General features: G+C 44.9%; 1 protein-coding gene across 6 annotated transcripts in view; it reads left to right on the forward strand.

The window, feature by feature from the left end:
- Positions 1-13,061, forward strand: part of nbn (nibrin) — a 98,479-nt gene that overhangs the window by 56,822 nt on the left and 28,596 nt on the right. For 5 of the 6 annotated variants that reach the window (XM_038809085.1, XM_038809088.1, XM_038809091.1 and 2 more), the window contains 3 exons: positions 5,040-5,096; positions 10,992-11,279; positions 11,542-11,965. In XM_038809085.1, the coding sequence (XP_038665013.1) occupies positions 5,040-5,096; positions 10,992-11,279; positions 11,542-11,965 (769 nt within the window). The remainder of the gene's footprint in view (positions 1-5,039; positions 5,097-10,991; positions 11,280-11,541; positions 11,966-13,061) is intronic. The other variant, XM_038809087.1, reaches the window with a different exon arrangement.

Genomic DNA, 13,061 nt, shown 5'->3' on the forward strand with positions numbered 1-13,061 from the left:
CCCACTCTCCCTGGCGGGAAGAGTGCAGACGATCCAAGTTGAACTTGCTGCCCAGGCTCCTATTCGATCTAAATCCCCAAGACCTTCTTCAACTCAGTGGAAAAATTGATCATGGTGTTTGTGTGTGGAGTTTGGCAGGGGGTGGGGGAAACAATCCTAGGATCCGCCCCCCAAAATTCCTGCAGAGAAGAAGAAGCAAGGGGAGACTAGCTCTCCCAAACCAGCAATATTACCACTTGGCGGCGGCAGCAGCAGTGGAAAGTGTAAAGGGGTGGATAAAGGAGCCAAATGGGCGAGAATGGAGGAGGGCTCCTGCATGCAGACCTCCCTCCGAGCCCTGGCCATGGCAGCGTTCCCATTCCCACTGACCAAGCGCTCAATGAGCCCAGTGGAGACAGTGTCACTGCGGTTGTGGAACCAACTACGACAACACTTCAGTTTAACCGAAATGTCCATAAGGTCCCCATCTGCAACAGCGACAGATTCGCGGCAGCCAAAATAGGATGGGGGGGGGGGACGTTGACAGTTGGGGACTTCTACACAGACAACAGACTGACGACACTGGAGGAACTAACAGAGAAGTCCCAGCTGACGGGGAAACTAGTTAAGATATATGCAGGTCAAAAACGTCTCGCGTTGGAAAACAAGATCATAACCATGGCTACTGCAACAGTCGTTATTGGACGCGGACATCTTGGGGAGGGGAAATTGCGGTGATCTATATGGGCGACTACTGGGATGGGTGCGCAGGGCACTGGACAATCGAGGGAAAAGTGGGAGGAAGACCTAGGGTTTGAAATAGGGTGAGGACTCTGGAGTGCACAAGGTCCTCTCCATCTCTACAGGCGCAAGCCAATGCAACTGAGTGGTACACAGAGCTCACTTAACCAGAACCTGAATAAGCAGGTTTTTCCCAGAGGTGGAGGACAAATGTGAACAGTGCCAAGGAGGCCCGGCCAACCACGCCCACGTGTTCTGGTCTTGCCCCAGACTTGTCGGGTTGTGGACAGCCTTCTTTGAGGCAACATCCACGTTGGTGGGGATGAAGGTGGAGCCATACCCGAGAGTGGCAGTCTTTGGGGTATCAAAACAGCCAGATCTTTTCATCAGGAGGAGAATCAATGCCCTTACCTTTGCCTCCCTAATCACCTGCCGGAGAATCCTGCACAGGTGGTGATCAGCACAACCCAAAGCTGCAGACTGGCTATCCGACATGTTGGGATTTCCTCCAATGGAGACAATTAAATTTGCCGTCTGGGGTCGGAAGATGGCTTCCAGAAAACGTGAGAGCCATTCACCCATTTGTTCCAAGATCTATTTGTAGCCAATAAGCCAGAGGGAGGGAGGGGGAAGCCACAGTAGAACTATGGACACAAACAAAAAGAAGGAGGGGGGGGGGGAATAAAGAGACATGGAGCCCAACCATGTCTAGCACACTGGCATACGCAGCACCCTGCCACCCCAACAGGAACAGGTTGGAAGTCCCGACGAAGGAAGAAGGCACGCGAGACGACATGAAGGGGAGGGGGGAAGCCAGGGATCTAGCTAAAACTCAGCGCCTGCTGAAAACCAAGAAATTGTAACTGATGTATATAATGAAAGATAACAATGTATATATTTTCTCTGTATGTTCACGCTCATCTTGCTCTGTATAATATGAAAAAAAAAAAAAAAATTTTAAGTGTTTAAAATTCTGGAAGTAACCAGTATTTTAGAGAGTAAATAATGAAAAATTATTTTTGCTAATTGCCAAATTGTAACGAGGGAGCATAAATTTAGGATGAATACTAGAAATGTCAAAGTGGAGGCTGGAACATATTTTCAGGGGTTACACTATAATACAGTAGTCCCCCGTTATACCGCGCTCCGCAATACCGCGGTTCGCGATATACGGCGGGGGGGACTTATGGACCCCAACTTACTCGGCCGCTGAAGTTCGCCACCTCTGCCGGAACAATTCACCAGCTTGACCCGGGACGGGCGGTGGGGCAGTGCAAGGGAGGAGGAGGGAATGGGAAACGCAGCCCCTGGATCGTCCCGCGCATGGATCGTCCCGCGCAGCGATCTAGCTCCTCAAGACCAGAATCCTTAGCACCGTCAGCAACGCAGAGGAATAGGCTGCCAATATGTGTGGATGTAGCCTGGGGTTGGAGGGTGGTGTAACGGAGCCCTTGCACCCCGGGAGCGTGGGCGTGAAGCCCAAGTTGCCTTGGCCAAACAGGCGCGAGCACTCTTGCTGTCTGTATTGTACAAATATTTAAACACTTTGTATATTTTATAATCTCTTTCCCTGCAGTTACTATTTTTATTCATCTAATTTTACTGCACTTTTAAACTATGTCTATACTGTATTTTAAATTTCTTTTGGACGTTAAAGTAGACTTTGTAAAACCTTTTCCCAACTTACCTTTAATTCTTGGCTCCCACCGTCAATTTGGAAAACGGGAGCAACTTGCAATAAAGTGGAAGGAGTTTGACCAAAAAGCAGAAGCAAAAGCATTTTTCTTGTCACCTGGAAACTATAACAAATGCTGTTCACACCAACACCATGTTAATCTGTACAGCCGGGTACTGTCAGCTTCCCTCTCCGGATCAAAGTGAGCCGGCCGCTGAAATTGACACTGCCGGCTGATTGGACATTTCACATCGTCGATATCCGCGGCTCGGATGTAACGCGGGTGGCTGTCTTGGACCCCAACACCCGCGTTATAACGGGGGACTACTGTAGGCACCCGCAAGCGGTTGTTGATAGCAGTTAAATCATGGCATCTATCAGCTTCTGCTGCACTTCTTTTGATGGCTGAACAAGCCGCTTCTGGAAAGGAGAAGTCTTCCACACAAGAAATTGTCCCTTGCTGGTGTCTCCTTGTTTACAGGGCTGATATTTGCTCTGGAACTTTTGAAACCATGTGCCATTGTGGTGGTGCATTTCTGCCCGTAGCTAGTCTCGCCATTCGTATCGGTCATTTAGAAATTCCCATATGTTGTGATTAATGTTGAGACATTCGTGTCGCTTTTGACAGCATCCTTGCACTGGAGCTTTGGGCGTCCTGCTGGTCTCGAGATTTGGGCTTGGATTTTGCCTTCTAGCATATCCTTGAGGATGTGGATATCTTCTATCCCGTGCACATTCCTAAGCCGCCTTTGCTTGGCTAGCGCTAGCATGTTCAGCATCTTTGCCCGAGAAAGGGCTGCTTCGTGGTTACTTTGTCTTTCCATGTGATGGAAAGGTATGTCCAGGAGAGAGTTGGATAGACATTTGAATAAAAGTATTGGAGCATAGGCAAAGGAAGAAGAAACTAGGATGAGAGTAGATAGTTTGAGTGTGGATTTAGTATTGACAGGCCAGAATGTTTCTCTCTGTGCTTAAACATTTGTAATTCTGTAGTCTAGAATTTGGAACTATCAAGCTACATTTTGTGAGAAAAAATCTTGAGAAATATTACACAAGAGTTTTATTGATAATATATGACCAGTTAAGATTACCTCTATTTTAAAATTTTCAGTGAAATGGACCGTATTTTGCTCAAAGCAGATGCTCTTAACACTTTTATGTCATGTAAGTTAATAAAAATGTCACTGTTGATTTTTGTCTGGATTTATTACCTCTTGACTAATTAGGTGAACAAAGGTCCGAGTCAGTGCTATTAGCAGAGGTACTTACTAAATGAACCTTCAAGTAAACACTAGATGGTGCAGTTGCCCTATTGTAGGGTGTCATGGGAGTGTCCTTTTAGGAAAGGTTTTTGTCTTATCACATGGCTTCAGTGATGTCATTTTGTGGGTGGAGCTGTGCTGTACTGCAAAGTTTGCTTCGTTTCATTTTCAGCTTGACTGCTGTGAACTACAAGGTAGAGAACATAAGTGTTTTGGCATGTCTCCCTCTATTTTCATTTTAAATATCCATTCCAGTAAAAATCACCTTGGTAGTGGCTTTGGATATATAGTTGTTTTCCAGAAGGAGTTGAATCTGCTGGATCAAACCACCTACCTTACCGGCGGGACCAGGCGGTGTGAGCAGGCTCTGGGGGGGGGGGCGATCTTGCCCCGGGGTGTGCCCCAACGGTGGCCTGGCCTGCGATCGGGGCCCACCAATCGGCGGGCGGGCCTGTGCCATGGGGTACTCTTTTCCTTCCGCCTTCGCCATGGTCTTCACGATGGCGGAGGCGGAAATGACCCCCTCCCCTGCGTATGCGCGGGGATGACGTCAGCAGCTGCTGATGCTCCGGCGCATGAGCGGACCTCCGCTGGCCGGCGAAGTCCCTTCGGCCCCGGCTGGCATGGCACCAAAGGCCATTCCCGCCAGCCGGCGGAGCGCCAACCACTCTGGCGCGGGCCTAGCCCCTCAATGTTAGGGCTTGTCCCCTAAAGGTGTGGAAACTTCTGCACCTTTGGGGCGGCCCAACGCCAGAGTGGTTCACGCCACTCCATCATGCCGGGAACCCCCCGCCCCGCCGGGTAGGGGAGAATCCCGGCCCAGGTTAGTCTATAATAATAATCTAACAAAAAATACAACCTGTTCTCCAATAATTAGAGAGGAGAGAATTACTTTTGACTATAATGCAGAGATAAATTATTTATTGGGTGTGATTATAGGCATTCAAATATAACTAGAACAGTTCAGTGCATTAAATTTAATGATTCATTGCAAATTCAATTAATTAGCATCACATTGGGGCAGCACGGAGGCACAGTGGTTAGCACAGCTGCCTCACAGCGTCAAGGACCCAGGTTCGACCCTGACTCTGGGTCACTGTCCATGTGGAGTTTGCACATTCTCCCCGTGCTTGCGTGTATTTCGCCCCCACAACCCAAAGATGTGCAGGGTAGGATGATTGGCCACGCTAAGTTGCACCTTAATTGGAAAAAATTAATTGGGTACTCTAAATTTATATTTTTTTAAAATGACCATCACATTGACATTTGCAAAGTGGCTGTAACTACATTTGAACCGAGAAACATGGAAAATATTTATCTTGAATAGAGAAAAAAACAATTCTGTTGTGTTTTTCTCTTTGTGGCCTTTGACTTACCTGTAGCTGTCTTCAGTGGGGAGAACACCCTTGTGGTGACAATTCTGGAGAGACAATGTCAGGGTGAGTAACCAGCTGCATGAATTCAATACCACTCTGGTTGGCATTGGTAACATCCAGTATGCTTGATGTATGTATAGCAAGGTGCCAAGACATTGGTTTTCTCAGAAAATGTGTGTTTGTGATTAGTGGATGAAAGGCTTCTGTTGAATGTGGGATGGAAAAAATATCAAACTGCAAACTGAGGAGATATTTCACATTCTATTTTTGCTAGCAGCATTTTTATTTGTGTGTGCCTCAGTTTTAAAGTTCCCATCCTTTGCAATGGTTTCCATGGCCTCCCCTCCCTATCTCTGTAACCTTCTCCAACTTTGCACCTCCAGGATGTTTGCTCTCGAATTCTGGCATTCCTGATTTAATTGCTTCACCACCAGTGGTTGTACCTTCTGTTAATGAGGACCACAGCTCTGAATTTACCTCCCAGAATCCCTCTGCATCTGTATTTCTCTTTCCTCCTTTACGGTGTTTCTTAATAATTACCATTTTAACCAAATTTTTCCCTAATTTCTCATGATGTGACTGGAGTGTCAGATTTTATTTGATAATGCACCTGTGAAAGCCCTGAGAATGTTTTACTTTATTAAAGATGCTATTTAAATACAAATTATTAAATTAAATCCTAATGGCAGGTCTGTCTTGAGCATAAAACTTACTTCCTATCTCATACATTTTACAACAATTAATCTGACATTAACCTTTGTTCTTTTTTCCCCCCAACCTCCAGATCCCCTGTCCTACCTTGCTGCAGCCCCCTAGCCAGAATCATCTTAATCGGATCCTATCACTGTGGAAAAAGACTGTTAGGTTTCCCAAAACAGTTTTTAAGTAGTTTTTTCATTTATGATAAATACTGATAGAACATAGAACATAGAACGATACAGCGCAGTACAGGCCCTTCGGCCCTCGATGTTGCACCGACATGGAAAAAATCTAAAGGCCATCTAACCTACACTATGCCCTTATCATCCATATGCTTATCCAATAAATTTTTAAATGCCCTCAATGTTGGCATGTTCACTACTGTTGCAGGTAGGGCATTCCACGGCCTCACCACTCTTTGCGTAAAAAACCCACCTCTGGCCTCTGTCCTATATCTATTACCCCTCAATTTAAGGCTATGTCCCCTCGTGCTAGCCACCTCCATCCGCGGGAGAAGGCTCTCGCTGTCCACCCTATCTAACCCTCTGATCATTTTGTATGCCTCTATTAAGTCACCTCTTAACCTTCTTCTCTCTAACGAAAACAACCTCAAGTCCATCAGCCTTTCCTCATAAGATTTTCCCTCCATACCAGGCAACATCCTGGTAAATCTCCTCTGCACCCGTTCCAAAGCTTCCACGTCCTTCCTATAATGAGGCGACCAGAACTGTACGCAATACTCCAAATGCGGCCGTACTAGAGTTTTGTACAACTGCAACATGACCTCATGGCTCCGGAACTCAATCCCTCTACCAATAAAGGCCAACACACCATAGGCCTTCTTCACAACCCTATCAACCTGGGTGGCAACTTTCAGGGATCTATGTACATGGACACCGAGATCCCTCTGCTCATCCACACTACCAAGAATTTTACCATTAGCCAAATATTCCGCATTTCTGTTATTCTTTCCAAAGTGAATCACCTCACACTTCTCCACATTAAACTCCATTTGCCACCTCTCAGCCCAGCTCTGCAGCTTATCTATGTCCCTCTGTAACCTGCAACATCCTTCCGCACTGTCTACAACTCCACCGACTTTAGTGTCGTCTGCAAATTTACTCACCCATCCTTCTGCGCCCTCCTCTAGGTCATTTATAAAAATGACAAACAGCAACGGCCCCAGAACAGATCCTTGTGGTACGCCACTCGTAACTGAACTCCATTCTGAACATTTCCCATCAACTACCACTCTCTGTCTTCTTTCAACTAGCCAATTTCTGATCCACATCTCTAAATCACCCTCAATCCCCAGCCTCCGTATTTTCTGCAATAGACGACCGTGGGGAACCTTATCAAACGCTTTACTGAAATCCATATACACCACATCAACTGCTCTACCCTCGTCTACCTGTTCAGTCACCTTCTCAAAGAACTCGATAAGGTTTGTGAGGCATGACCTACCCTTCACAAAACCATGCTGACTATCCCTAATCATATTATTCCTATCTAGATGATTATAAATCGTATCTTTTATAATCCTCTCCAAGACTTTACCCACCACAGACGTTAGGCTCACCGGCCTATAGTTACCGGGGTTATCTCTACTCCCCTTCTTGAACAAAGGGACCACATTTGCTATCCTCCAGTCCTCTGGCACTATTCCTGTAGCCAATGATGACCTAAAAATCAAAGCCAAAGGCTCAGCAATCTCTTCCCTGGCTTCCCAGAGAATCCTAGGATAAATCCCATCCGGCCCCGGGGACTTATCTATTTTCACCTTGTCCAGAATTGCCAACACTTCTTCCCTACGCACCTCAATGCCATCTATTCTAATAGCCTGGGTCTCAGCATTCTCCTCCACTATATTATCTTTTTCTTGAGTGAATACTGACGAAAAGTATTCATTTAGTATCTCGCTTATCTCCTCAGCCTCCACACACAACTTCCCACCACTGTCCTTGACTGGCCCTACTCTTACCCTAGTCATTCTTTTATTCCTGACATACCTATAGAAAGCTTTTGGGTTTTCCTTGATCCTACCTGCCAAAGACTTCTCATGTCCCCTCCTTTCTCGTCTCAGCTCTCTCTTTAGATCCTTCCTCGCTTCCTTGTAAATATCAAGCGCCCCAACTGAAACTTCACGCCTCATCTTCACATAGGCCTCCTTCTTCCTCTTAACAAGAGATTCCACTTCTTTGGTAAACCACGGTTCCCTCGCTCGACCCCTTCCTCCCTGCCTGACTGGTACGTACTTATCAAGAACATGCAATAGCTGTTCCTTGAACAAGCTCCACATATCCAGTGTGCCCAACCCTTGCAGCCTACTTCTCCAACCAACACATCCTAAGTCATGTCTAATGGCATCATAATTGCCCTTCCCCCAGCTATAACTCTTGCCCTGCGGGGTATACTTATCCCTTTCCATCACTAACGTAAAGGTCACCGAATTGTGGTCACTGTTTCCAAAGTGCTCACCTACCTCCAGATCTAACACCTGGCCTGGTTCATTACCCAAAACCAAATCCAATGTGGCCTCGCCTCTTGTTGGCCTGTCAACATATTGTGTCAGGAAACCCTCCTGCACACATTGTACAAAGAATGACCCATCTAATGTACTCGAACTATATCTTTTCCAGTCAATATTTGGAAAGTTAAAGTCTCCCATAACAACTACCCTGTTACTTTCGCTCTTTTCCAGAATCATCTTCGCCATCCTTTCCTCTACATCCCTAGAACTATTAGGTGGCCTATAGAAAACTCCCAACAGGGTGACCTCTCCTTTCCTGTTTCTAACCTCAGCCCATACTACCTCAGAAGAAGAGTCCCCATCTAGCATCCTTTCCGCCACCGTAATACTGTCCTTGACTAGCAGCGCCACACCTCCCCCTCTTTTGCCCCCTTCTCTGAGCTTACTAAAACACCTAAACCCCGGAACCTGCAACAACCATTCCTGTCCCTGCTCTATCCATGTCTCTGAAATGGCCACAACATCGAAGTCCCAGGTACCAACCCATGCTGCCAGTTCCCCTACCTTATTTCGTATACTCCTGGCATTGAAGTAGACACACTTCAAACCACCTACCTGAACACTGGCACCCTCCTGCGAAGTCAAATCTGTGCTCCTGACCTCTATACTCTCAATCTCCCGTACCCTAAAACTACAATCCAGGTTCCCATGCCCCTGCTGAATTAGTTTAAACCCCCCCAAAGAGCACTAACAAATCTCCCCCCCAGGATATTGGTGCCCCTCAGGTTCCGATGTAGACCATCCTGTCTATAGAGGTCCCACCTTCCCCAGAAAGAGCCCCAGTTATCCAGAAATCTGAATCCCTCCCGCCTGCACCATCCCTGTAGCCACGTGTTTAATTGCTCTCTCTCCCTATTCCTCATCTCACTATCACGTGGCACGGGCAACAACCCAGAGATAACAACTCTGTTTGTTCTCGCTCTGAGCTTCCATCCTAGCTCCCTAAAGGCCTGCCTGACATCCTTGTCCCCTTTCCTACCTATGTCGTTAGTGCCAATGTGGACTACGACTTGGGGCTGCTCCCCCTCCCCCTTAAGGACCCGGAAAACACGATCCGAGACATCACGTACCCTTGCACCTGGGAGGCAACATACCAAACGTGAGTCTCTCTCGCTCCCACAAAATCTCCTATCTGTGCCCCTGACTATTGAGTCCCCAATTACTAATGTTCTACTCCTTTCCCCCCTTCCCTTCTGAGCAACAGGGACAGACTCCGTGCCAGAGGCCCGTACCCCATGGCTTACCCCTGGTAAGTCGTCCCCCCCACAAGTATCCAAAACGGTATACTTGTTACTCAGGGGAATGAGAGAGATTATTGTGGGGAAATTGTGTTTTCCGGTTTCAGCATCAGGGGTTCTCATGTGCAAACAAATAAGTGAGGTTCCCTCTTGATTATACCAGAAAAATGCAGTTACGTGCCTGCACTTTACTGATATACAAAGTGAGTGAGTGAGACTCTTTGCTGGATGCATCACAAACAATGTCCAGTTTTGGAGTCATTGGTGAACCAAGCATTGATTCAGAGGCTTTTTGAACCATAAAATATAAGCTGAGACAATGGTGGCGGGTTTCTAGTTGATCCATGGGCAGAAGAGTGGAGAGCAAAGCCATCCTTTAGGTACAGTGGAGTTGTGTAATGATCTTGGATGTTAGTGTGTACATGTTGACCTGGAAAATCAGTAGTGGAGCATGGTGCAGTAAGAGCGAAGATTATGGAGCCAGGAGACCAATTCAGATGCGACATACATCAGTATAACTACACCATTCTACCTCAGCAAACCAACCTTTTGCTAAAGTTTAATTGAAATATTCTATTTGTATGTTTCCAAAAAGCATCAAACAAATTCTATTGAACACAAACATCTGCTTTTATTACACAAATATGTCCATATATAAATGAATATAAACGTAACTTGGCAGTAGGTGGTACTGAAAACGTAATGTAATTTGACCAAATATTCACAATTAGGTGATACTTAATGTAATGTCGAATGCAAAATGCTTCCCCTCCCCAACCCAGACTTCACAGGCGCAGCTTTTATTTCTTCTTGCAGTAGCTTTCCTTGCACCTTTGAATGGATTTTTGGTTGCATTTCTTCTCCCATTAATGTCTCAATACTACACCTCTCTAAACTAATTTCCCCTTCCTCAGTTTATAATTTGATTTCCACACCAAAACCTCCCCTTTCCCCCCCCCCCCCCCCCACTAGCCTTCACCCTTGTCTCTTTCCTTAGAATCCTCATTGCGCCCCTGTCCTCATCAACCACGAGTAGTCCAATGGAGAATAAGGAAATAATCTGTGTTCAGAGAATTGCCAGTAAACCCTTTTGTAATTGGCCACTTGAGTTTTTAGAAATGGAATTTATCTTACTAAATTGATTATTTTTCCTCTCCTCTACCATCACACCTTTCTCAGATTTATTCAGCTGCATTACCCAATACAGTGTTTGAAGTCTATGCTCCTACAAGTTTGGCACAATATTAGAATGCCAGCATGCAGTGGTATTAAATGTGTAGCTCAGTGCATGACATAATGCATTAACAGTGCAAAAATTATAAGAGTTTTTTAATGTATGCTGTTTCCTTTTTTGCATTTGGAGTTTTTTTTGGGTGGGACTGAGACTTGCATCTATGATGGGGAAAATGTTCAATTTGATGTCAAAGTAATTTGATAATTGAATCAGTTATAGATGAAGCTTGTATCAAACATTATCAAATCTTGTTACAGGATGAACATGAACAGCACTCAAGTGGTAAAAGAAACACCTGAAAAAGAAAGTAAAGTATCACAGAATATGTCCATGGTAAAGGAAACTCCCTGCATGAGACCGATTCTTTCAACAGATGAAAGACCGAAATCAAAGGACAAAGAAGAGAGACAAACGATCAACACTGTTGATAAAAAGCCAACCACAGCAGTTGTTGTACTCAAAAATGTTGAAAAAAAGGGCAACGTCTGTTCACAAAAGCAATCCCTCTTAATGCAGGACTTCTTTCAGCCAGTGGGAAGAAAAAGGTGAAAGTTCAAAATATTTAACAAGAGTTGCTCTAGAATGCAATTTGCAGCATATTTCCGAAAAGCTGAAATTAAACAGGAAAATGGGCCAAAAAAGACCAATACAATCCATCCAGCAATTTTTAATTAAAAATAAATAGCATGTTGTTCCCTTGTATCCTTAAGTTCCTACATTTACCAGAATTGCATTTAGGAAGTAATAGAACTGAAATAAAAAATATGGAAATTGAACTTGTTTTTCCTATGTGCACAAAATAAACAGGGAAAGAGAAGAGGCCAGATCATCCCAGGCTAAATTTGCAAGAACAGAGGAGCCACATCTACCCACTGATCATCAGCTGTGCATCACAGATTCTTCACTGGAAAAGAGAGACTGCAAGTTCACTGGCCATGAGACCAAGTCTGAATACATTTCTGCAAACCAGGGCACTGAGAGTTTTAGAGAAAGACCTGAAGGGGTTGGTGAAGAAGAAACATTCAGCAATCAGGGCCCTAAGAAAACAGAGTTTGTTCGTGAAAAGGCAGTACGAAAAAGAAAAGACCCAGAAGATGGAAATTTGAAAGATGACAATATCCTTTTCAGGGATGAACAGCTGGGAGTGAATAAAAAGAGAAAGGTAGAACCTGAGGTTTTATTTTTCAAGGAAGAAGGTGAGGCTGCAGCAGAAGGTGGAATTAAAGCATCTGTGAGTAGTGTTTTCTAAATTGATGGCTTTATCTTTTGTGTACATAGACAGTTTTCGCAAACACAAGACTGGCACTATATAAATGCAAGCTTTACAAGAAAAAAATAGCTTTCTCAAAACTGACCACTTTCCTTGGCTTCATGTTTGAAAGGATTACAACCAATCATCAGTAGCCACATGTTTGTTTTCAAAGAACAATACAGCACAGAAACAGGCCCTTCCGCCCTCCAAGCCTGCGCCAATCATGATGCCTGTCTAAACTAAAACCTCCTGTACTTTGGATTCTGTATCCCTCCTATTCCCTTCCTATTCATGTATTCGTCAAGATGTCTCTTAAACATTACTATTGTATCTGCTTCCATCACCTCCCTGTCAGCAGGTTCCAGGCACTCACCACTCTTGTAAAATAAAATCTGCCTCACACACCTCTTCTAAATTTTCCCCCTTACAGCTTAAACCTATGTCCCCTAGTAATTGACTTTTCCACCCTGGGAAAAATCTGACTATCCACTCAACATGCCACTCATAACTTTGTAAATCTCTATCAGGTAACCCTCTCAACCTGTATCATTCCAGTGAAAACAACCTGAGTTTATCCAGCCTCTCCTCATAGTTAGACCAGACCACATCCTGGTAAAACCTCTTTGGTACCCTCTCCAAAGCATCCACATCCTCTAGTAGTGTGATGACCTGAATTGTACGCAATATTCCAAATGTGGCCAAACTAATTTTCTGTACTGCTGCAGCATAACTTACCAATTTTTATACTCAATGCCCCGACTGATGAAGGAAAGCATGCCATATATCTTCTTGACTGCCTTATCCACCTGCATTGCCACTTTGTGATCTGTGGATCACCCAGATCTCTCTGCCTGTCAATACTCCTAAGGGTTCTGCCATTTACCGTATAATTCCCACTTGTATTAGACCTTCCAAAATGCATTACCTCACATTTGTCTGGATTAAGCTCCATCTGCCATTTCACCACCTAAGTCTCTAACCGTTCTTTATCCTGCTATATCCTCTGACAATCCTCTTCACTATCCATAACTCCAGCAATCTTTGTGTCGTCCGCAAACATACTAATCAAACCAGC

Source organism: Scyliorhinus canicula, chromosome 10 (genome assembly GCF_902713615.1).
Source record: "Scyliorhinus canicula chromosome 10, sScyCan1.1, whole genome shotgun sequence".
Taxonomy (NCBI): domain Eukaryota; kingdom Metazoa; phylum Chordata; class Chondrichthyes; order Carcharhiniformes; family Scyliorhinidae; genus Scyliorhinus; species Scyliorhinus canicula.